The 24,719-nt window shown below is 38.8% G+C and overlaps 2 protein-coding genes across 2 annotated transcripts; both read left to right on the forward strand.

Moving 5' to 3' along the window:
• The first annotated feature begins 3,240 nt into the window (after positions 1-3,240).
• LOC144649849 (forkhead box protein Q1-like) lies at positions 3,241-7,968 on the forward strand. Its single transcript, XM_078509446.1, is given in 3 exon segments — positions 3,241-4,135; positions 4,137-4,302; positions 7,233-7,968. Coding segments are annotated over 3 exon segments (909 nt in total). The 5' UTR covers positions 3,241-3,589; the 3' UTR covers positions 7,430-7,968.
• A 14,373-nt stretch (positions 7,969-22,341) lies between these two features.
• LOC144648941 (uncharacterized) lies at positions 22,342-24,098 on the forward strand. The gene is made up of 2 exons (XM_078508394.1): positions 22,342-23,055; positions 23,866-24,098. Exons 1-2 carry the CDS (start codon positions 22,434-22,436, stop codon positions 24,084-24,086), a joined length of 843 nt encoding a protein of 280 aa, XP_078364520.1. The 5' UTR covers positions 22,342-22,433; the 3' UTR covers positions 24,087-24,098.
• The last annotated feature ends 621 nt before the right edge of the window (positions 24,099-24,719 follow it).

Consider the following 24,719-nt stretch of genomic DNA (forward strand, 5'->3'; position numbering starts at 1 on the left):
TTGTGACACGACATAATTATGATTCTAAAAGTGAAAATATTGTTTTTTGCTAGTTACGGCCCTGATTTTGACGTTTATCCTTGATTCATAGTGGTGCGATGCTCGTTGAAAAACGCAAAGAAGGAAATTAAGGAAAGTCCTGGGAACGAGTACACAACTCGTACCAAAAGGGAAACTGAGTAACTAAACATCGCACAGCCAAAGGTTAGAAGTTTATTGTGGCAACTTTATCATAAGTTAATATCCAAATATGTGCCTTGATAGACTAAATGAGGCGTACGTTTCTCCCCTAATATGACTGAAGAACGTCTGCGTAGGAGGCTATTTCACTGCAAGTACGTCACAGATTTCAAAAGCTGAAAGAGAACTTTAAAAAAGTATGGCTAACAGCCGGTCTCAAGCGATCGATTTTTTTTTTTCAATCTTACTTACGAAAGTATTCCAGAAACTCTACCCTTATCCGCACCTTATGACAAGCGAGTGGTATTTTAGTTGCGATCTTTCGTTCCTTCACACATATTTCGAACGTGTGATCAAGATAAGACCAACTGATTTCAACTTACTCATCGTGGCTCAAGTTCAATTACTGCGTCTACTGATAGCAACAAATGCACGAACCTGTGTTAATGACGCAAGGCGAGCATATGACTGCGGTGCGGACCATTTTCCTATATTTACACTCATTATAAGCATCGATCAATACGGAATAAATGAAAAAGAAGAAAGCTACCGCATTATGAAGGCGACAGGAAGTTTTTTCCATTGCGTTTCTTATGTAGTACTTTGATCAGCTGGGCAATTCATTAGCAGAGTTAACGATCTTTGTATTCTCTCGTTTCAATCTTTGTTTTGGTTTTCATTTTCGTATGCGATAAACTCGCGAACCACTTGTAAAAACAACTAATTTTTCCGCGGTGCCAAGTAGTTTAAACTCTTCTCTCGAGCGCGCAGATCAGCGAGATCAATCCATTGGATCGGAGATCACTGACTTTCCGTTTAGCAAAAGCGTGTCTCCGCAGATTCCTGCAAACGTATTCCGTACATAGCTTGTAGACCGCAAGTTTAACGTATCAGAACTTAATTAAATAGCCTCTCAAATTAACTTCAATTCGGAGACAGGCTGTCTGTGATTAAATTCATCAGAGTAATGACATGGGAGGGGGGAGGATAATCTATGATGAAAAGACGAATAAACAGTAAGCAAGCACACAGAAGGAGGGCATATGTGTGGATTGACCCTTGAATAGCACAACATAACGCACAGCGTCGCATCCACATAAGTATTTTTCATTATAAAAAGAACATGAAAAACTAGAGAACAACATCCCACTGCATTCGTCGGCTACTTTTCTTTTCTGTACACAGTGTGTCATCACACTTCGAGATAACAGTATTTTTATATGTCGTAAGAACGACATTTTTTTCTTTGCGTATGGATTCTTCACTTTTCCGACGTTGACCTTTAATTTCCGCGTTGGAAATTTTGAATTTATTTTACGTTTTCAGCGCACGCTTGTTAGCTGAAAGGGTTGCGATGTATGTACATTTAATATATCATCATTAACAAGTAATTCTGTAAAAACAGTTTATGAAAGTGGCTTACAATTGGAATTATAGACCGGTATAAACTCACTCCAGTGAAACGAGACGGAATACTACGAATGGGTGTTGGCGAGGCTCTCGTCTGTGGCCAAAAATAATCAGCTTTAAAACAAACGTTTTACAATGCTTACTATAATGCCTCGAATGCTTACATTTGTTAAATGCACTATAAACTAGACACAAAATCAACTGAGTTGGCGGCGGAGGACAAAGCAGAAATTCCAGCAGACTGTATGGATATCGATGGATAACTGACAGTGATGGATTGCTTTTCTCATGGCGATAATTTTTACCCTCGCTTCTCGAGTTTCCCTACTTTATCTTTGTCCATCTTCCAAAGATAGCAGAGCCGTACAGGAGCGCTCGAAGGTATTCTTGTACTGACACATCAGGAATTTACAATTTATGACCAGTTGTTTTGAGCCACTCGACCAACTCTTGAAAGTTTTGATATTGCGGTCGGAAGGGTCTCTACTAAACGTTTTAATCCAAACAGTCGTTTAAACAAGCGCTTAATTGCTGCAGTTTAGCTCCTCGAGTAAACAGACTTGGCCAGGATGGCCAGCCGTTTGCCAAGCGGCATCTGCGTTAGTTGACTGTAATTGGTTGATAAGGCATGATCTGCGATTATCATTGCCATACATACCGCGTGAAAAGCTTGCTAAACAAACAAAGAGGCCAAACAACAAACTTTCACTTATATAGATCCTGTTGAAAGTTTACTCTCCATTCACAAAGCCTTATCAAGCGTTAATGACACACGGCTCAAATCGGGAATAATACGCCCCGGCCGGCATGGAAAACGAAAAAAGAGTTTAAACTTCCCAGCCGCGCGCAAACCGACAGCATAAAAAACAAACAGATCTCCAGTTCATACGTTGTGTAGTTTATGATATTCTCTAATAGCGCGTCGCACTTGTTTAAACTTGCCAGGGAAAGGTTGTATCCATCATCTAGCAAGTGGCGGCTCGGTTAAAAAGACGAAAGCTAGTGCGAGTCATCTATCAATTTTTTTCGACGGATGCTAACAAATTTAAATTTATATTTTACACTTATAACTAACTGCTCTCTGAAGAGGTCGTATTATGAGCTCTCCTTCAGCTTCTTTCCCTTTTATTGAAATAGGTATATCGCTCTCTGTTTTTCAATTATAAAGTGCACAGCTGCCCTTAAATGGAATCACGCAACATTCAATCCAGATCGGAAAGAAAAGGAGCCGTTTTATGGCGTGGGGTTATTGTTTCGGATTGGGAGTGTAATATATTTTACTGGAGCAATAAAAAAGCTTGTACAAGAGTTCGACTGCCAATAGTTGAGAGAAATACGTGAAATATCGCGCTTTTAAGAAAAGCCGTTGTCGCCTGCAATCCGCTTAATGACACTAATTAAGATAAATTGCCACCGGAATCAGTTTAACACTAAAAACAAAGGAGCAAACCTCGCTACATGGCGCCGATCGAATTATCTCGAAATCAGAGCGTACAGCTATTGATCTTGACGAGATAACCAAACTTAGCACGGCTTATTTTCAATAATCAACCCTCGAAAAAGATTGGCTTACATAAAACAGATGCTGCAAACGCCAGGCGCACGCCAATAGCGTCTGTTGAGAGGGCTTTTAAAACGCCACTCCACACACGAACGCAGCGCGGCAGGCCACGATCGCACAGGCACCTGACTGCTGAAGAAGCTTTGTTTAAAGTGTTTTGTTTAAATCCGCTTTACACGGTACACAAATTTAATCGATGGTCTAATTGATCAGGCCTTACTGTTTGTAAACACTAATTGGACCTATGTGGGTGGTGCTAGCTCACTGGAGCCATTGCTGGTCGATTTGCTGAGGCGAGATTAGAAAGGAATTATTTACATTCTCCGAGGCCTGAAACGAGAGAAGCGCATTTCTGAGATTTGCTAAAAGGCTGGGAACATAAGCACCGCGTGGAACAAACTGCAAGAGCTCGAAACCTTGAGGTTCAGAACGCGCAAGATGGAGCAACTCAACAGTGATAACTTAGAACTATCTTCGAGTAAGCAGAGAAAGGAGCAGTGTCTATCGTCCAAAGCAGAGCGTCTGAAACCTCCACACTCTTATATTGCACTCATTGCAACTGCGATTTTAAACTCGCCCGGGAAGAAGCTGACACTGACAGAAATCAACGAGTACTTGGTGCAACATTACGCGTTCTTCAGAGGTCCGTACCAAGGATGGAAGAACTCCGTGCGTCACAATCTGTCGTTCAACAAGTGTTTTGTGAAGATTCTGCGCGACCCTGCACGACCGTGGGGCAAGGACAATTACTGGACAGTTAGCTCGCTGCATGATTACCTGCTCGCAGATGGGACATTCAGGAGAAGGCGAAGAAGAAAGCCCAAGAGAAAGGATGAGAGAGAAGAGTTAAGCCATAGTATCATCGCAGAGCAGATCCTTCCGAACAACGCTGTGAGGGAGTTTGGCGTTCACGAGGCCGCGCGCAGAAACATTCTGATGCTCCCCTCTTACGAGTCAGTTAGAGCGGACAGGGCGCTTTCTACGCAGCACACACACCACTAACAAGTCTACAACGCCCAAACAGTTCCGTGGATCGTTCTCCATCGAAAGCATTCTATCTGAGAGTAAAACGAGGGCGAAGGAGAACACACTTAGCGCGAGAAGAGGGAGTGAAACATTTCCTGTGAGAAGTGTGCTTAATCCAAACATCGGTAAGTTTAATAGCAAGTTGAAGTTTCCGGTGTTTACTTTTAATTTACCTGATTCCTGAGTGCATACACGTAAAGTTATTCGTGAGGGGGGATTAAGCGCGACGTGACCAAGTCAAAGAGCGCAAACGAATAAATTGCGCGCGTGATCAGTGCAAGCGTTCACCCAGTTAAGCACAGCACACAACCTTCCACTGAATAAACACCTTTTAAGCTCGAAATAAATGATCACGATTTATTATAAACTCATTGAAATCGCAAAATAAAGTACTTCATTAATGTCGCATCGTCTGCGTAATTACAGCGCCAAATTAAGGCGCAACCTCTTTTACACGGATCACCACGAAGCTAAGCCGTTAGGTATCCTCTCGGGGTAAATTGGATAAATTTTCACCAATTTCGAATTGAAAAATACAACTCGAATCGAGTTTTGGACACTTGACCTTAATAAATATTCGCTTTCCGCTTATAAACTCGAGTGGAGCGCCCGAGCACTAGGGCCTAATCCTGCTATTTGTCATTAAGATTGAAACATTGTAAAAGAAATGATTTCGCTGGCACTTCTAAAGATGTAAACCTTTATGATACCATCTGCTCTCAGAGCTCGCTGATTTTCAACGTTTAAGCAACGCTTGGTTTATGTTTCACGCGCTTTGTAATATCAGTAACCAACGTGCTAAATGCTTTGATGTTTAAAGAGTTCTTTCTAAACCGGTGACACACGCCTTAGTGAAAGATGAAACAAGTGTGAAAAATGCGCAGGGCGTTTTCGAGTGTACAACCTGAAAAATCGAGAGAGTACTTTCATCAGGTTTTATTACTCAGTGGAAAATTTCATCAAATTAGCTTCTCGTTGTATTTGTAATAAATCAGAGCTTGGTTTAATAAATCGGGGGTTTTATTTTTGGTCTGAATTGTCCAAGTTATGGACTTTTGCCAAGACGCAAGTGCCACTGACTGCAACCCACCTTGCAGCACGTATCTCAAATTCCAGTGAAGAGAAATCGAGAACTTCCTCTTGCAACCGAATTCCTCAGCGTTGAAATGATTCATTACTGAGTTTTGTTTGTCATAGTTGGTGATGTTTGTTACTATTTAGATCACTTCCAGATTGCTCTGTAGGCAAAACAGGAGAAAAAATTTGGAAGAATTTATTAGAACAATGAATATCAGACGCGGAGTTTCGCACTGAGCTGAAACTAAATCACCTGAGATGTGCGCAAGTGATGAAAATCCATCACTGTGCACGCAATTTAGATGCGCACATGTTAAACGCAAAATTAATCCTTCAGAAAGAAGTTAAATGATGTTAATTAACCATGATGGCTTTTCACGTCCAGGCAGCTCGGGGCAGCGCGCATTTAATAGCAGGCTGGGCGAAATGTTTATGAAATACTAACACCTAAACATTTAAGCTTAACATAAACTTTAGTTCTCTCAATTGTTGACTGAACGCTCGCAGGCAGGTCTCTTAAGCAAACTGTAAATTGGATAAGACTTCTTTGTGAATTGCCCTATGTAAATCGTCTGCTGTATAGTTCATTGTGTGATGATTAAATGTAAAATCAAATATAACAATGCGCAATCGATGTGTGTTTAGGGAAATTTAATTGTACGTAAAGTTGAAGCAGCTAAAAGCGTGTCTTGCTGAGTCTTCATATAGTACACAGAGCAAAAGAAAGAAACTTTTTGGAAGCTTTCTCTTGAAGAGAGAAACTTCTTTCTCTAAGGTTCATCAATTGCAAAAGATTTCAGAGAGATTGGCACTCTACGATCGTTTCCAGTGTATTTTGTCTATCGTCGATGGATCTACACAGCTTTCCCGGGACAGTTGATTTTCAACTTACAACTCTATCCATGCATTCACCAATTCTCAGTGAGTTTACCATCAGTAATTCCATTATAATAAAGCCATTTAATCCTCTCGAGCTTCGATCGTAAGTCCTTATACTGAGTACATTTGAGTGGAACAGTTATTAATTGCCGGCACTAGTAAATCTTTTTCTTTTCTTTTCCAAACAAGTTGTGTTTCCAAACTAAGCTGATATTTTCTTAATTTTACTTGACGTGAAAACTTGAAGTCAAGCTTCTTTTCAAAGTTGAGTGTTCGCGTATTACGGAATAACACAAACAGCAAGCCAGTCAAGATTGTTGTTGAAAATTTGACAACAAGCACTCAATGAGTCGCGTACAATGATAAATGAGCGTGAAGAAGGTTTCAATGACAACAAACAGAGGCCATGATATGCTTCATTCAAACTTGTCAGCTTAAACCAAAATTAAAGACGAATATATTCTTTCTTGTAATGTATAAGTACATTACAGTATATAAATCAAAATGAGTAACTGGTGACAGACTGTTTTTCTTACATGATGCGCCTTATGCAATTGAATGGAGTGTATTCATAACTGACCCTTGAACACAATGGGTTGTAGTGTAGATAAGTGGTTTTCGTACAAACATTTATAGAACAATAAAATTATGTGTGGTTGGAGACCGCAATGAAGTAGTGCTGCAAGCTAAATACAAAAATAGACGCACCCGACACTTTTTCGACCTCCAGTTCTATTTGCAGCGATGAAGACTTGTCCACTTTGAACATTTTCCACTTCGAAGAAGCGTTGACAATTAAGTGCTTTAGAACCGGCGATGAATACCTTTTACCCAGCCCTTACGTCTTACCCAACAAGCGATGATACGATTAGGTTGAGCTTTTTAGTGGGCGAGAAAGAGTTACTACTTCAATAGGATGAAATTAATCATTCCTTTGTCAGAACGAATTCAGAATCCAATCAGTGTATTCAGTCGCGCTCGCAACAGCTCGAAAGTCGCTTTCGTTTAGTGTACTTCATCTCTTAAACTGTCCATGCTAACAAGTTAGCCTGGATGTGTCCTACAATATTCATCGCTCTGGTTCTGTTCTTTTATTAAGGTTCTCTACCAACGCCAAGGAACTTTGTCCACTGTTGCCATCCGACTCCAGAAGCCCCGCTCCACTTCCAGAGACCGGAACATTTGTGCGCACCCATGAGTCCAAACGCGACCTACTCAAGCGGCTGTGAAGTGTGGAACTCTTGCCATTGTTTTCATTCGTGTGCTGCTACGACGCATTTTCACACTTGTTATTGATGGAAAACAGAAATAAGCTCGCAGAGCAGAGTCACTGTTATAACTGAATCTTCAAGAAGACTCGTGCGTTAGCTTGGGTGACCTTACTTCTATTGACACTTCGAAACTGTGGTTGCTGATCAGCCTAGTACAAACGATCTCAGTTTATATTTAGTTCTTTTGAGCGAGTGTATAGGATTTATGTGCATTATGGAAAGAAGGGATTTAGTCGAGTTTAAAACATTATTGTAGCTATAGGCTGCAGCCGCTTTCTACCCAGTTGAACATTTTTGCTGTATTTGTTTTTTGTCGGGGCGCACGCACTTAAAAGACCTTTAGTACAAGTATATACCTCAAAAGGTCTTTAACTTTCGATTGTTCATACAATAAAAATTTAAGGTATTCCAAAAGTGTTAAAAAGAACTAAATGACCATTTTCAAGACAATATCAACTATAACACAGGCTATATTTGTACAGGAACAGTAAGTCAAAATTTAAATTTGCCATGCAATGTCAGCTTGAAATTATTTTGAGGCATGGTGGACAAGTTGTATACTAATAGTATCAATAAAATACGTTCAGGGACAATCTTATGTGTCTTTCTTTTAGGAACGACTTATTGATCAAACGAATTTCCAGTTATAATAGTAGGGCCGTAGAGCAGGAAAAATTGCAGTTTATTTCAGATCCTTGGACTGAGCTAAATGCTCTCAAAATGTATGCATTATTATAAGTGGAAAGCAAGTTAATAAATTAGACTACGCCCTTAAATGGGCAGGGAAGAAGGCTGAGATTGGAACCTTCTCTTTGTTTATTAAACATACCTTCCATCTTTAAGCTATTTAATCATAGTTCTCAAAAAAACACCGGACAAACTTACCGGAATTTCTAAACAACGACAAACAATCTGCAATATGTTGAGTACGCTAGACAAAGTTCTTATCAGGTAGCATACCTCACATTTTCGTTAGCGAATTCTTTCTTTTGATACACGCAACGAATTTGTTGGATTTTAACTATTCGTTATCACATCATAGAATATTTATGGGCCTACCTAAAAATTTCAGATTACCAATTGCGGCGAGGTTACAGTTTATAGATCTGGCCAAGCTATCGTTTCTAAGAGACTTGTGGTGATGAAAACCTTTCCCGATTGAATAACTCAAAAGCAACTGTGAGTGTAGCCCTGTTCACTATACCGTTTTTGGTAGGGGTACGGTCACGTTTTGCGAGGCACTGGGTGGTTTCTGAACCAGCTGAAAAATGTTCTGTATTTTAACCTTTTCACTCAGAAGAGTGCCAAAGTTCAACTTTAAAAATGCAAGCTGACTGAAAAACAAACAGCACAACACGAAAGCACTGAACAAAAGCTTTTATTGGACACATTAGAATAGTAACATAATAACGGCAAGTTTCACTCACAGACTAAGAAGTTTGAACCACATTGTCACGAAGGTTTGACTATGGAAGTGCAAGAGATAGTTCTATTACTGGATTTTCGCCAAGTTCCCTTTAATTCGTCTGTCGTGCTATTCCCAAAGTTCTAAGTCTTTATTCTCCAAATGACAGGAACAAAGAAAAGCATCAACTATTGGATGTTATCTTTTCCTCCAAACAGTTAGCCAGGGCTTGGAGTCAGTCAGAGGCCAGAGATGCAGAGTGCTAAATACCAATTTAGTTTCGATGGGAGAAAACTCATTTCATTTCATGTCTGGTAGTAGGCTAGCCTGAAATGACAGACGTCCCCATGCCCAATTAATGCAAGAGAGTGGGGAGGGCGGGGAGAGAACGAAAACCACTGAAATTTCAGGCTAGTGGATAACAGTTTTTTATACCTAAAAAGTGAGTTTTATTTTCCTTGCCAAGTATTAAAATTTGATTATAGCGTGTAAGTTATGTCATTTTCTTGTTTTTGAAAGAAAAACACAAACATATTAGCACCGTGGAGTGAAACTGTAATGGGTTCTTTGTTTGTGATTATCACATGATTGATACACGTCAGTTCAATCCATATACCGAGAAATCCTTTTAGAACCCGAAAATAAACAAAAGTTCACTTATTTTCTTTTTCATGCAATTATCTGCATTGCAGACTTTTCTTTTCACCCAGTTTACTATTCGCAGGAAACGTTTACGTATAACGTATACAATAGGGAAGTCTAGAGATTATGCAAGTATCCTCTCGGAAGAATTAAAGAGAAGCAATTTCTTGTTGCTAATTAAGAGGATTACCACCCTATTCGTTTATCTTGACAAAAACAGAATTTTAAGAATACGAATTGGTAAACGACCTTATCAGGCTGGGACATTACACAGATTCTTAGCTATTATTAGGATGACTTTAACTTATGGCCATAACCCTGTAGGTGGGTATAGGGCCGATTATTAGGATGTCATAGTCAAAAGATTTATGAATTACTTGTTGCACTATAAATAAAAATCTGCCCATAAACAAAAGACAGTAAAGGTCTAAACTACGTTTCACTGCTCGACCTATGTGGTCTTCATAAGTACCGTGTTTCATAGGAATGGCAGTTACAGAACATAAAAAAAACTAACGAAACTAGCAGCGCATCTTGATTTTCTTTACTTACGTGATTGAATAATTCACCAGTATATACTTTGACTGTAACTGAAAAAAGTCACTGTTATATAAAATATTTGCTAGTCGGACCTCTGCAACAACCTGCAGCAGGACCTCTTTTTGCACCATGATGAGGATTTCAGGGTATAGGGGCATAAATAGCAAACGATTACAGGGATAAAGGATAACCCGGCTCAAAATTTAGGAAATAAGGGATAAGAAGTTTAGTTTTAGGAATATACGTAATAACCGTGGGTGTTTCTAGTCGGGCAATTAATAGTTTTGAAGACGATTGCCGTTTTAGACGTATTTCCAGCCATTTCGGAAAGATTAAAATCAATTTCATTTTCCGGAGTAGTGTATTTAAAGGTAATTGGTTATTTCTGAACCCATGAATACAATCCGTAAAATATGTCAGCAAATCTCTCAAAGAGACGAACTGTTAGGGATAACTGCGTTATTAATTTTAGGATAATAGATAAAAGCCCTCAAAAATTTTACTGGGGGCCGGACAAGGTTTAGCGCACAACCGACTAACAGGGGAAAAAGAAAGTACGCAAACGGAAAGGTCAGTTGTGGTCTTGGAAAAAGGACGTAAAAGTACACTTTGGCCTTATTAGTAGAAGCGCAAAAGTGCCGGATTGTTTTGCAAACAAGCTTGAAGATAAAAAACAAAAGCCATTGCTGCATTTAAAAGCTGGTATACCTCTTGCACTCAGCGAGGTCACTCCGACAAGTGACAAAATTCACACTTGCACGACACAGATATGTTTTGTCGAAATTATTTGTAAACAGATCGAGGACTCTAGCGGCAACTTTTCTAAACATTATAAGAAATTCAAGTAGTTATGTCTCGAGACTGAAGAACGTGATCATCTCACGAAATACATCTTGACATACAAGGTGATTCTACCAAGAGGAATTATAAGAATGTAAGATAAACATCAAGTAGAATTTTTTTTCAAGTTTTCTGCTGAAGTTCTTTACAGGCTCGCTGTAAGGTAAGTTTGTTTTCCTTGGTTTAATCAAAGGCTGGGTCTTTTCTTTATATCCTGGAGACGAATCAGTGTCATAGATATGACATAGCTCCGGGAGAGCAGATGGCCTGCACATGTCATCTTTCCTTGTCAGCGAGGATTATCCTGAGACTTCCCTTTATCTTTCGCCTCCATGCTTCACGACATTCATGCAAAATGGTGTGTGGTCTTTTCGCTAAACCAAACTCATAAAATCAAGATTTTACACCGGAAAACACGCCGAAATTCGACTCACATGCGATGGAAGGCACAAATTTACTTCACACATGCCCGGAAAACCTTCACCTAAACATATGGCACGAAAGATGTTAAACAAGCAGATAGCATCTTTTAAAGAGTCTTTATGAAGGCTCCATTAGGTCTCGTTCCCTGAAAAACGTTCGATATCAACGAGTTATCTCGCAAATTAATTTTCTGACAGCAAAGGGTCAAAAGCTCGGAGCACCGGTGTTGTTTGATGCTAGTCTGCGGTGGACGCAAGTGATAAATAGTTTGATAACACGATAATTGATGGTCTCAAGGTATTTTTAGAGACGGCGAGCAAGAGGGCATCGCTGTGGCTGAATCTGTGGAAAGGTTCGTAAGGTATCAATTGCGATGACGCATTGAAACAAGTTCGAAACCACACGTCTACTTTAACAGGTTACGTACTGTACAGGCAATTTTCTTTTGAAACCTCGAAGTTAAAGGTAAATCGACTATGAAATATTCATACAGCTAGAGTATGGAGGGAGTATGGACTGCTGGACAATTGGACTCTGGACCACCCCAATCAGTCATAGAAATGTTAACTGCTTGAGCAAAAATTAAAATTAAACTTTGTGTCTTACATCGTATTCTCGATGATATCCAGAGAAGAGAACCCGAAACAAAGTTAATAACTAGGCGTGCAGGATTGACGTCGAGAAAGTTTGAATCATGTTTTGAGCTCACGAGTATAATTTTCAGGACTAAAACACGAACCTGGCTACCATTTATCGACTTCAGATTTGCATCAAGATTTATCTTTTCTTTTGTAAGCTGACTTTTTGGCAGTAAAAGGTAAGATTTGTTTGTCTCCTAATGTAGGGCTGTCTGTCTGCTAAATGTCGCATAAAGAAAACCATTGTGCTATATCTTGCTATCCACGGAGGAAGAATCCTTTGACATGGGGAGAGGCTTGGTTAACTAAAAATGGCACAATAGGTTTAAAGACCGATAATGGCAACTAAAGTGCGGCAAAAGAACAATGTCTATGAACCATTTTAGTTGCTCAGACAAGTCTGATTGCTATCACACTCACGCTAAGACAAACAAATAACCCTCTGCACAATTAGACCACATTCGAGATTCTAATTGAAGAATTAGAGATACAAAAATTAAGATACAACAAATACCCTCTTGATAGAGTAGGATTCACGCTCACTCAGGGTAACCGGGAAAATTTACATTCACTTGAAACAAGGGTAAACTATCGCTAAACAAATCAGTATCCAAGCAAGAGGAGCAGTTGAGCTAAGTCAGCATTGGGTCAAGTCCCCGGCCGGGGGGTGGGAGGAGAGGACATACTCCATGTATTTTATTAATAGGTCTGTGCTGTTGTTTAGAGTTTTGTTTTGATAAATTTTAGTCTGAAACAAAACAGACACTAGAAATTTTTCTGCCTTTAATGAATGAGGTGGTCTTTCTCTCAATCAATTTCGAACTAGACTGGCTGTATTGCTTCTCATTTTGTCGGGTGGATCAGGAAAGCAAACGTTATCGCGTTGTATTTGACTGAAACATATTCGCACAGTCCCATCAAAATATCGGACAGTCCGCCCTGTTCTCATCTCCAACGCTCCACCCCCAGTTAGAACAGCCTGTGTTACACTATTAGCTGTTATGAATTTACTCGTTTACAAGTACCCCCCCCCCCCCCACCAACCCCAATGGAAACTACATATTGCTGGAGAAGTGCCTTGTATTCTTGTTGTTATTCAGTGCACTGAACAGAAGATGCTTGGAAAGGGTCCGCACATACAATATTGGCTTTAAAGCAAGTAGATTCTAAAGTAAATTCTAACTCCGTACAGTATTTGACTGGCCTCAAGTCGGATAAGGTAACCCACCCATTGGACGTATTCATCATAAATAATGTCTCTGCCAATGACTGTGTATTAACCTTGATATGCACTACTGGGACGATTAACAGCGCAACACGCCAAGACAACTCCGCTTACTGATCACGTCCCGCTCCTCACTTCGGCACGTCTATAAGTACACGTACACAGGGTAGATTGCTATCACAGCTTGTGAGAGCGGAGATAAATAGAAAATATTGAAAGCTATATCCTGATCATAAGAACTGACCGTGCGATGAATAAATCGTTGTATTGGAAGCTTAAAAGATTGCCATCATATTGATACGTGTATCCTGTCGGTTACAGTAGGCAAGTTTACGGGCATTTCTTCATTTCCTACTTCCTCCCTGTAAATAATAATAAAATAAATGTTATGTTTGTGCGATATATATGTTACAGTGATAAATGAAATTTCATATCGCATGGAAAATCCGACATACCCGGGGACATAGCAACCTGAAACTCACACACTGTGACCTTTCTCTTCCGTAGATTGTAACATTTCGCCAATGCTAGTCAGTGCGATGCTAGTTAGCTAAGCGATGTCAAAACTAGATGTAAAACAGATGTGTGTTTTCTTGTGATTTGTAAAATTTTGGGCGTCCAATTGTCCAGTAGTCCAGTCCAATCGGACTTCTTCGACGCTCAGTCGAGTGGCCGCGAGAGCGCGAAAGGCACTCGCAGGAAGACCAAATTAGGGCGCGCGGACCCCACGTTCACAAATTTCCGTCGTATAATCTGTTCGGTTGGATTTGCGCGCTTGGATAATATCAAAACAAGAAACTGTACGGAATGAATGGATAGAAAACAAACATAAAATACGCAAGACAAATACCGTAATTTGTTGAACAACAATTATGTTTTAAAGCTTATTTTAATGCAGGAAAGTGGGCCGTCCCAAAAGCTGACAAAGCTGACAGATACCCAGGGTGGGGTAGTGAGATGAAATGGTGACCCTTTTACTAACACATTTGGTTATTTTTTTTTAAAAGCTTAAATGGTTGAACTACAAACCATAACAACAACAACAACAGCAACATGCGTATGAGGCTGTAAGCAGATATCTGGCGATATTACCCCATCCTGCAGTATATTTCGCAGTTTTTATCCATGTCTTTGTATTTGTAAAGATGGCATAAATAAAGTAAAACATATATATTTAAACTTTGTATGCTCAGTTCATTGGTCTATTTGCATGTAATGTACAACTGCAGTTGCTTTTTTACGACAACAACAAAAACACTCAGCAAAGGGTGCTGTATGGGGGATGGGGTGGGGGTTCAACGTTACCAACGTTACTGACATGTCCGGAAATATTTACTTACTTTTCACCGAGACATGATTAAGACGGATTCCGCTGAAAGTTCGGAATGGTGAAAATTTATTTAAATTTTGGATATTTTTTATTTTTAAAAGTTTATATTTTTTTTTTTTTTTTTTTGATTGTGAGAAAGTTAAATTTGTATTTTTTTTTTTTTGAATTTTTATATATATATTTTTTTTGTTTTTTTTTTTTTTTTAATTGTTTGAATTTATCAGCTATTATCAGGTTATCGAATCGTACATGCTAGCCTGCGAGTACGGATCGGAGCGTGAGAGGCGGTGTCAGCCTACGACATGCTCACAGTTAGCATTTTCAATAATTAAACAAGCTCGGGGTTTTTGCCCTTGAGCTCTGTGATCTGGTGCAACAGTGCATGCAGTGTCAATTAAATTATCACTAAATTTCACTGCATTTTCGAAGGCTGGAAAATCGGAACCACCCTTTTTTCAATTTAACCCCGGCATTGTACAAGAACGTTTCCTTGGAAGTAGGACGTCTTTTTGTTCTTTACCGCTTTTGTGGTTTGAACATGGGGATTGTTGTGAGCTTACCGGAACGAAAATACTTATGTACTGCTTAAAAATGCAATTACCGGAAACGTGCCATTGCAATCATCCGAAGAACATGCGTTAGCCTTAAAACGTAAACGCATGTTCAAAATCCACAAGTTCCTTACCATGCTTATCAGAAGCAGAGAAAAAAGGGCTCTCGTAGGCGAGAAGGTCGATTCAATTTTTTTAAGGAAAAGGAATGGGATTAATTTTTTTTCTGGTGTTAATTAAATTTAGCACCTTTGGAGAACGATAAACGTTGATGTAATTATCAGCTCATTATTTCTTTTGCAACATTTTACCCCTTGGATCGAAATAATTGCTGTTATAAACTCAAGGATTAAAACCTGATTAGTCAGCTTAGTAACACAAACCATATATGAAAACATTTATATATACTACTACGAGATTGATCATCTTCTAGTTTCTCACATTTTACTAACAATTTAAATTCAGTAAAAACCGTTTAATTAAACGTCGTTTAAAAATGGATTTGTACGGATAATTGTAACTTGAAATTTCCCATGTTGAGAACTGAAGTGGGAACTTAGTTTAACCCTGTGCAAAATTTAAACTTCAATTGTGAGAAGCTTCAAGGTTGTGAATATTCGTCATTATTTTTGGTTTGGAAGAGGGGTGCATTTCGCTATAGATGGCATACATAACTTGCAAAAAAATTTCGGACGTCTAATTTTTGGACAATTTTCAACTCATTTCGGACAAATTTCGACACTCTCTGAAACATAGCTAAAGTAAATTTACGCCAAAAACACGAAAAGACGAAACAACATCTGTAAAAATGATAGTTACGCACCCTCAAGATTACAGATACACCAACGCAAAAATAACACAACTATTATCAAGCCAGGAAACTAAAAGTTTGTAGCCCAAGATTTTTAAAAGGAAACATCTGGTTCTAGTGCCTTAGTTGCAGCTTCCACTATTTCTGCCACCCTCAAAACCCTTCGTTATCACATAGGGTTTGTTTGTGTACTTAAAGCAGTTATACTGTACTGTAAATATTTCGGACGCTTAAAAATTTCGGACGGTTGTATTTTTGGACACTTTATTTGTCCGAAATTAAAATCGAAATTTTTGCAAGTAATGTAGATTGGAGTAACCCCTGGGGTATCCCGAAGTTGTGCTCCCTTCCATTTGCTTGTAACTTGCAGCAATGTCAACTCTTCGTATCATAGAAAGCATCTCACGAATAAATTTCTCGAGTATTGATTTTTATGTAGATAGGACAGTTGAACTTCACCTAAGGTAAAACAATTTCCAGTGGAAAGAACTTGATTGTCAAAATCTTTGAAAGGTAAGTGTTGGACCACTTCCTTATAGGAAACATTACGCGGAAATAACAGCACGTTAAAACGTAAAATTTTATAAACTGCTGACATTCAATTTCTTATGCAGTTCGCCAAGATTCAAAAGAACAACATTACCTGTCGAACCTGCCACTTTGTTTGTAATTTATTTTGCACTTAAAACTGAAATGAAATGTTTACATGCCTATCTGTAAATCAAATACTGTGAGAAACTCGGTTAAAACACGAGTTAAAAGCTAGCTGAGGCTATACGGCTCGTCGCTGTCAGACCAAAGACAACCCGGCAATAATGCATGACTAAAGAAAATCAGATATAATTATTAATTATTGTCGTACAGAAGACCGTGTGATCCACAAGATGAAAGAATCTAGTGGTCAAGTGTTGACAAAACAAACTACGCTATCCACTGGATAGCGATTTTTTATCAGTTGGAAATCGTTTTTCAACTTTTGAAGAATTGGGACCTTGTTGGTATCATTGCCAAATAATTGGCTATTTTTTTGTTTCAATGTAAACTTGCAACCGACCTTATACTCAGGTCTTTTTTGGCTTCCACGGTAATTATGTCAGCGGACCCTAAATTCCATTGAATGAACTGTCTAAAATTGACGGCTGGTAGTTTCATGCACAATACCAAGAGAAAATGATACTCTCTTGACAATACTAATAACACTTCAAAGAACTACGTAACTGCCCAGTTTGGCAAACAATTTTTTTGGGGAGTTGTTTAAATGGATTTCAGATAAACACCGGAAACTTTTTTATATTTCCCAATAACACTGGAATTTTTTGATGTGTTTTGCTTGTCAAAAGAAAAACTGCAGCCCAGGAAACCACCGCTAACTAGGAGTTCACAACTCTCTCAGCATTTAATTTCCGGATTTTGCAGGAGAGTACACTACATGTATCTCGATTTAACTAACAGACAATATAATTAATTCTCGTTGATAAACAGCAAACAGTGCTATGTTGTTTCAAGTGCAGAATTTACCGTAAATTCCTTCGGAAATAGAGTGGTTTTCACTTGAGTGTCGAAAGAAATTTGCTTTAACTTTAGGATTGAATTACTACGCTCATTGACTGCATGGCTCAAAAATCTCGCGCCGCTTCTCAGCCAATGAGAAAATAAACTTGCGCACGTTTTCGCGCGCTTAGTGACGACTATTTGTAATTACTTCGAGTTCCGATTGGTTTACTGAATTGTAAGTGTCCGTTGTGAGTAAATATTTTGGTTTTGGTGTTACGACACTCAGCTGAAAACTGGTCTATTAAACCTGTTCCGCTGTCGAAACTGAAAGCACCGAGAAAATTAGGTGTTTGGGCGGTGGGGGAAGGGGTGCTGAACGCACGTCTTAAAGTTAGGTGGTACCGTTGGGTAGATCATTTAACGACTTTACTGCAGGAGACAATGTTTTTGGTACCCCGTGTTGGATATGTTAATTTTAAGCTAAATGCGGTTGCACAAATCGCAATTGTGACGCTTAAATGAAAGATGAAAAATACTAATTAAAAAATACTATAAATGTGGAAATTGTAGCCTGTGTGACGTGGCAGGCGTCAAAAGGGGAGGGGAGGGAGGAGGAAAAAGGAGAGCGGGGAAAAAGGTATAGCTATGAAAATTGTCATTCTAACGCACTCACACCAGCCCTAAGCTACTTCTGAAAGGTCAAGTGCTCTAAAGTACCGGCATTCAACAGCAACCCGGATATAAATGATTGAATTTACGACCGCTAAAACGTGTTTTTAAAATTAAAAATTTGATCCGATGTTCATTACATACCAGACAAAGTTCAGTCAGTGCTTTTTGTGGACAAATGGCTAATTAAACTGTTAAAAACACTGTATATGTACGTGAGAATGTTAATCAACTCGTTGTTATCGTTGTTGTCATTGTAGTGCAGCAAATCTCTTACCGACTAGAACGTTTGTGGGTTAATTTGTTTTCGAGGAAATGAATGCATCCGGTGATTACTTCAAAGTTCTGATCTGAGTGACTCGGAAATCCAATATCGTACAAGTTTTTTTCGTGTTATCCTGTTTAACTACATGAGCTAGGAATATCCTCCACCGTCCAAGAGTTTACAGATCGCTCTGGGAACCTTCCGCCCTACTATTATATTGTATTTAACAAACAAATGTGTTTGTATTTAACAAGCACATGTATCCACATTTTGACCTTGCTGCTTTCTTTACTTCCAGAAGTTTCCCTTTTATTATTTCTGTCGCTTCCCGGGAAGGTACTCTCCGTATGAGTGAGCTGTTTATTGTTAACCCCACGCTGGTATGACATTAGACTTGATTCAGTTTAGCATAGATTTATAAATTTTGCCTTTTACTCTCTCATCTTTGTGGTTTGAAATTGGATAAGGGTTTTGAAAGCCGCGCGGCACACCCAACACAAAATTCCGAGAAATAACCTTCCGGGATCTAGACCAGAGCTAATTCAATACTGTGGAAACTGATGTATACTTTTAAATCTAAACTAAAAGATTGATATCGACAGACTTGATAGATTGCAGAGGAAAGTGCAGTTTTTCCTCAAAATTAACCTACAAGAGGAGAAGCCTGCTTGGTAACAATCAATGCGTTGTTATTCATTAATTGATCAGTGTGATGCTGAATGTGGGTACACCACACGACATCTACATCAGCGCCTTAAAAGAAGAAATCCACGGTGTCGAGAGTCCACATAAGAAATATGTTTTCCGTCTTAAAGAAATGCCAAGGGAAACTGGATTGTTTAGTGAACGAATTACTTAATTCGCGAGAGAAAACCAGCACTAAACACGCAGGCGGACCGAACGTGAGATACCTTAATACCGCACGCACAACATGAACGCATTGACCGCGAACACTGCTTCAAATATTCTAATACTCTATCACCTCTATTTCATTTACTTAACTCGACCGTTATTTTACTCACTACTTGATAAGAAAAGAGAGTCGAAACGTCGTGCTTATTTTCCTTTTTTTATACTTAATTGTATATCGAAATGTTCTCTCATTAAAATTAACCTATATGAGTTTTTAATTCTGTTATAATTGTATTAATAGTTTATAGCATAAATGTGGCCTTTTGTCCTTGTCCGATACACAAAGTGTACATGAAACCCGATAACACAGACCTTGATGTAATAAAAACAGTCCAATATTTTTCATACGGGTATGTTGTTAATCCTACAGAGCTACAACCGTAGACAGAAGAAGTTTTAACGCTCACCCAAAGACGATAAAAATGAGGATACTTTATGCTTAAACTTTCTCAATGCCACATGCAAACATTATGATGAGCCCTCCTCTCTTTCAATGTTGAACCCATTGTGGATATGGATTGTCAGTGCAATATGTTAGGGGGCTCAGCATTGAAAAAAGGAGGGAGAGGGAGAAAAGGAACAAACTTGGTGATCGTTGAAAAAATGGTACGAGGGTTGTACAGGTATGGTTCGTATTGTTTAATAGTTACTTCTCGATACACATGTATTTCAGTAGAGATTTTCGACGATTTTGCAACTCAAATTGGAAGTTGTTGCCAGGGCTCAAGTACCGGTTTCCCCCCAACACTTGACAAGCTGGGAATCAAACTATTTCCTTTACCTTCCTGTTGAAAACAACTGCCTATCCTGTCACTGTCATAACATGATAAACGATTTCTCCTCAGCAGTTTCTTGTTTGTTGGAATTTAGCAGAGTACGTTGATATGTCGAGCTTTTCAAGCAAAACCTTGCAAACATACATTTTCCTTATGGTAAATGGTTACTGTACTGAGTTATTTTCAAAGCAGTCCATAAAAATACATCAGGTACGTAGTTTGGAGGCATACCACTTTAACAAGGGACGCTTAATTAAGGTGGCTTACAATACGTTGACGGCTTTCCATATTGAGTATTCTACCACAGACAGCCCACTGAGAAATGTTAACAAATAAGTCATTTTCATACTTAATTTCTTAGCATAAACCTCTATTTATCAGGAAACAAAATGATCTCATTATAAAGTCTAAATTAATTGCCACGGCAACACTAGAAGAGGTCAAATGCACCCTATTATTGATCTTTTGAGGGATATAATTTGCAATTTAACATAAAACATTTCTTACAAAATTTGCAACATAACCTGTCAAAGGAGTTTAGTGCCATGTATCTTAAACTTCGACAAGACTTTTGTCAAATGTCAAACAATATGTCAAAATAAAACAAATTCTTTTGACGTCGCCATGGAAACCAATTCTGGCGTCATATGCACGTCCTCCTGTTTATTGATAAATGTCGACAGGTATCTACTAAACATTTTTGGTGGGCATCACTGGGCTAGCTGTGATAAAAAAAAAAAACACTAAATAAGTCCAAATTGCTTTAAAATGAGCAAATTTAAAACTAATTTTGCACTTTAAGTCTTATCCTCAATAGAATATGATATATTTTTAAAATGAAATTTTATCACAGCAAGCTCAGTGATGCTGACAACAAAACAAGTAGAAATAAAACGTCTTGGTGGTGAGGATAGTCGAGATGACATAACAGCTGGTGAATCGTAAAAACGGTTTTCTGTTTTGTGAATGGAATCGCATGGGAAACTCAAGCAGAGATCGAGAACATGGAAAATCAGATAAGCACATAAACGAAAGTTATGTTGCATATAAAAAGATATATCGATAACAAGCATCAGTTTTAAGAATACATGTACTCAAAAGTGAGATTATTCCTGACAATTTCTGAACAGGAGTCCCGTCAAGGATGACTTTATTATTCTCATCGTCTTCTGTCAGGTGTGGTTTCTGGAGAATTTTCATAGCAAAATTTTTACGAAGGCGTGGGGGATATGGTCTGCGATAACTCGATAACGTTAATCGATTAATTTTAAAGAAAGTAATTAACAAGGAAAGGAAATAGGCCTGCGCTTTTCCTCCACAACATAACAACGGAAATTCTGCTAATCGATGTATATACAGCTTCTTTTTGTACTGTACAAGAGTTTCTTACTTTGGAGAATAGTATTTGGTTTTTTTTTTTTTTTTTATTTGCAAATGAATTGACTCGTCTCGCCTATTCTCATGCCCCATCTCATTAAAACATTTTATACAAAAGGTACAAAGACCTCTCGGGGGGGGGGGGGGGGAACTGTCCGAAAATTTGGGTGGGGTGCTTGGCGCGCTTTCTAGAACCCTTACACTATATCAGACCAAAATATACGATTTTCCCTGCCCTACGTCAGAACTGACCCTAAAATCGGTAACCTATTTTAAACGAGACCCTACCCAGGAGCTGCATTGGCTTGCGTAAACATTTAAGATGGTAAACAAATTACCGAAGTTTTAATGTTTTAAGATCGCACTTCTCAAGGGATGAATAGTAAAAATCATAAAACTAGTTTCTTTCAGAAATTGTACCTAATTGCTGACCAGATCGCAAAATATTTCACACCAAAACGTCTCGAAAACCCTTTGGCTCCGCGCATAACTTTAAAGCTTTTGTAAGGGAGTACACCCCCGGAAAAGAAAACAAAGGAATTTGAAGCGCTGTTGCGGATTAAGGGTTAATTGTTTTAAAACACCTCATGAAAAGCACTGTTGCTCTTTCAATCAAAATGACAAATGATTTGATGATTAAAAAATATCATGTCTAATCTATCAATTGTGAAAGGTCATTTTTTTGCCAGGCAACTCACCCAACAGGTCAACAAAGAATGAATTAAAATAGTGCACAGCAAAAAAACACTGGTTAAAAACAATTTGCAGAAGGGATTAGAAAACTAAAGAGGATGTAATTATATAAGCGGATGAATTAAGAGGCTTAAAGGTGTTCAATTTCATCAGACACTTATGGCATTTCTCCTAAACAGTAGCAGACTAGTAGAGCGTGTAAACTCAGCGTGTTTTTAATTAAACTTTGTGGGTGGTGTGCTGGCTTCATTTTGACAGTTTCCTGTGTTTGTGAATTAACACGAGCATAAAAGCGTCATTTGTGTATTGTAACTGCACTATAAACAAGTTGCAAGCCACTGATCCGCTTACATATAGAGCGCGCACGGCTTCAGAGGTGAAGAGCTCCTTAAAGACGTGTTAGCTATAATCCTTAAGTTAAACACCAGATTCGGAAAGATGTCTGAGAGAGTGTCGAAGAGTAGAAAGGCCAGCCGACGGAGAGATAAGCCCAAGCCTCCACACTCGTATATTGCGCTCATAACAACTGCGATTCTTAGTTCACCAAGAAAGAAGCTCACTCTTACAGAGATAAACAAACACCTTGTGGAGAATTACGAGTTCTTCCGTGGAACGTACCAGGGCTGGAAAAACTCTGTGCGACACAACCTCTCGTTTAACAAGTGCTTCGTGAAAATTTTGAAAGATCCATCGCGGCCATGGGGCAAGGACAACTACTGGACAGTTCTGTTGGATTCGCTGCAGGAATACATCAGTGAAGACGGTCATTTTAGGAAAAGAAGAAAGCGACAGCCTCGAGCAAAACGAAAGGATAACTCTTCTCGAGTCCCTTCCACAGAAATAGGCGAGGAAAAGCTACATACAACGGAAGATGAGATCAGAAAGGGCTTAAGATCTGACGTTGATGATAATAATAATGTGAAGTTCAGCCCAGAGGTATTAACCCAAAGCAAGGGAAATATCGATCTTAACAGGTTCTCCATCGATAGATTGCTTGAGGACAAAAACGACACAAGATTTGGACACCAGATGTTTGCTGGCCTTACAATGAGATTTCAAGGTATGAAGGAAAAAATGCAATTGTCTGAACTGCAAAAAAGTAATTAAATTATCTCCTTTGTAGACGGTTCCCTTGGGTAGCTTATTGTAGTCCCCTCGTAGCTGGCGCACAATTTTTTGGGGATGTGGATAACAACCTTTGCACTGAGAAATATCAGCTAATATCCAATGCGATACTTTTGTGGTTAAAAGAGAAAACAGTATTTGAAGGAGATAACTGATATGGCAATGAATGACAAAAACAAAATCTTGCACCAAAATTTAAACAAATTTGACACGCCACAAAAATAGCCGAGGTGTTGTAGATTAAACAGTAGTCAGACGCCCTGCCCTGTCAACCACAGAGAAAAAGCCCTTGCTGCACGTGTATTGCGAGAGTAAAATTACTAGCTATGATCTTTTGTGCCAAATTTAACAAATGATTAATGTGGTTATAAAGATGTACTTACAAGAACAGTGCCCAAACACCTTCGCCAGAAAGTTCAAAATTATGTTTTAGTACTTAAAACTAGCAAAATGTTTCACATTAAATCATTCCATAGACTTAACAGTAACTTGTATGGCGCGATGTGATGATAAGTTCATGTTTTAAACTGGTCCGCAATTATTTTCTGCGAATTGGCTATTTGTTCACATTGTCTACAGATGAAATGATAATTCTTTAATAAATAAAAATTGTGAAGGAGCCTTTTCCGAAACTATCAACTGCGAAAAGCGAGAAAAGTTTGTGAAAATATATTTTCAAATAACAAACTCATAACACTTTCTATCTGAGAAGGGTGTATTGAAATTTTTCCCTTTATATTTACAGAAAACACAAGGCAAGGATCTGACCGCCAAAACATTATTGATCGTCATCATGATGCATGGGAAAGAAGAGTCAGTCCCTTCCTGAACCAGCCTCATATGCACGGACAGACCACGCCCATTGGTCCGCCATCTTGGATTCCCATGGACTCTCCTTATCACAGCAAAAACTATTTTCCTTGTCTCCCTAGGAGTCAAGCTGTCACATATCATCATTACATTTGAAACTATATTACTTCTGGAACGAGATTTAATTGGAAACGGTTTGTTTCCAGATAAATATATGACTATTTAGTTGTTCTAAATGTGTTAGAAAATATCTTTTTCAGACCGTGTATCCAGTCTGAGACCGATCAGTCAAGCTTAAGAGGATTCCGTGAAGTCAGTGGTGACATCACTAAGAAGGAACATTGAAGAAGATATCGAAATGTCGACGCGAACGAGCATCCGAGATAGTCCCCGAGGAAAACGCCCGCCATGTGACTGGCGACGTCACTGAATCTCACCTGCGAGGTGTGGAGGATGGCTGCACTGCACCTGCAGAGAGACAGCTGGCTGAATGTTGGACGGAAACCATCTTAATTGACTAGCACGCTGTTTTAAGCGTGCTTTTTTAATCATATATACTCACTCCGTTAGTTTCTGTTACAAAGTTCCTCATAACCCGTTTGTTTAACGGTTTACGTAGTCCTTTACCGCATTCATTGAATAACTGTTTTCAGTTTGCGACGTTTTGTTCCGTTCAACATTGACGCACCATGACATTCCATGGCCATGAAACTTTTGACGAAAGAGACTTCTTCAGAAAGCAATATTAAAGACAGTGAGAAAGTACGTTTTAAGTATAGTTACAAACAA

The sequence above is a fragment of the Oculina patagonica genome, chromosome 4 (assembly GCF_052425735.1).
Source record: "Oculina patagonica isolate OP01 chromosome 4, crgOcupat, whole genome shotgun sequence".
Lineage (NCBI taxonomy): Eukaryota > Metazoa > Cnidaria > Anthozoa > Scleractinia > Oculinidae > Oculina > Oculina patagonica.

Excerpts from the sequence above, each read along its gene's own strand:
- LOC144648941 (XM_078508394.1), top strand. The coding sequence starts at position 22,434 with ATGTCTGAGAGAGTGTCGAAGAGTAGAAAGGCCAGCCGACGGAGAGAT. Across the intron at positions 23,056-23,865 it reads CCTTACAATGAGATTTCAAG|AAAACACAAGGCAAGGATCT; the intron begins GTATGAAGGAAA and ends TTATATTTACAG.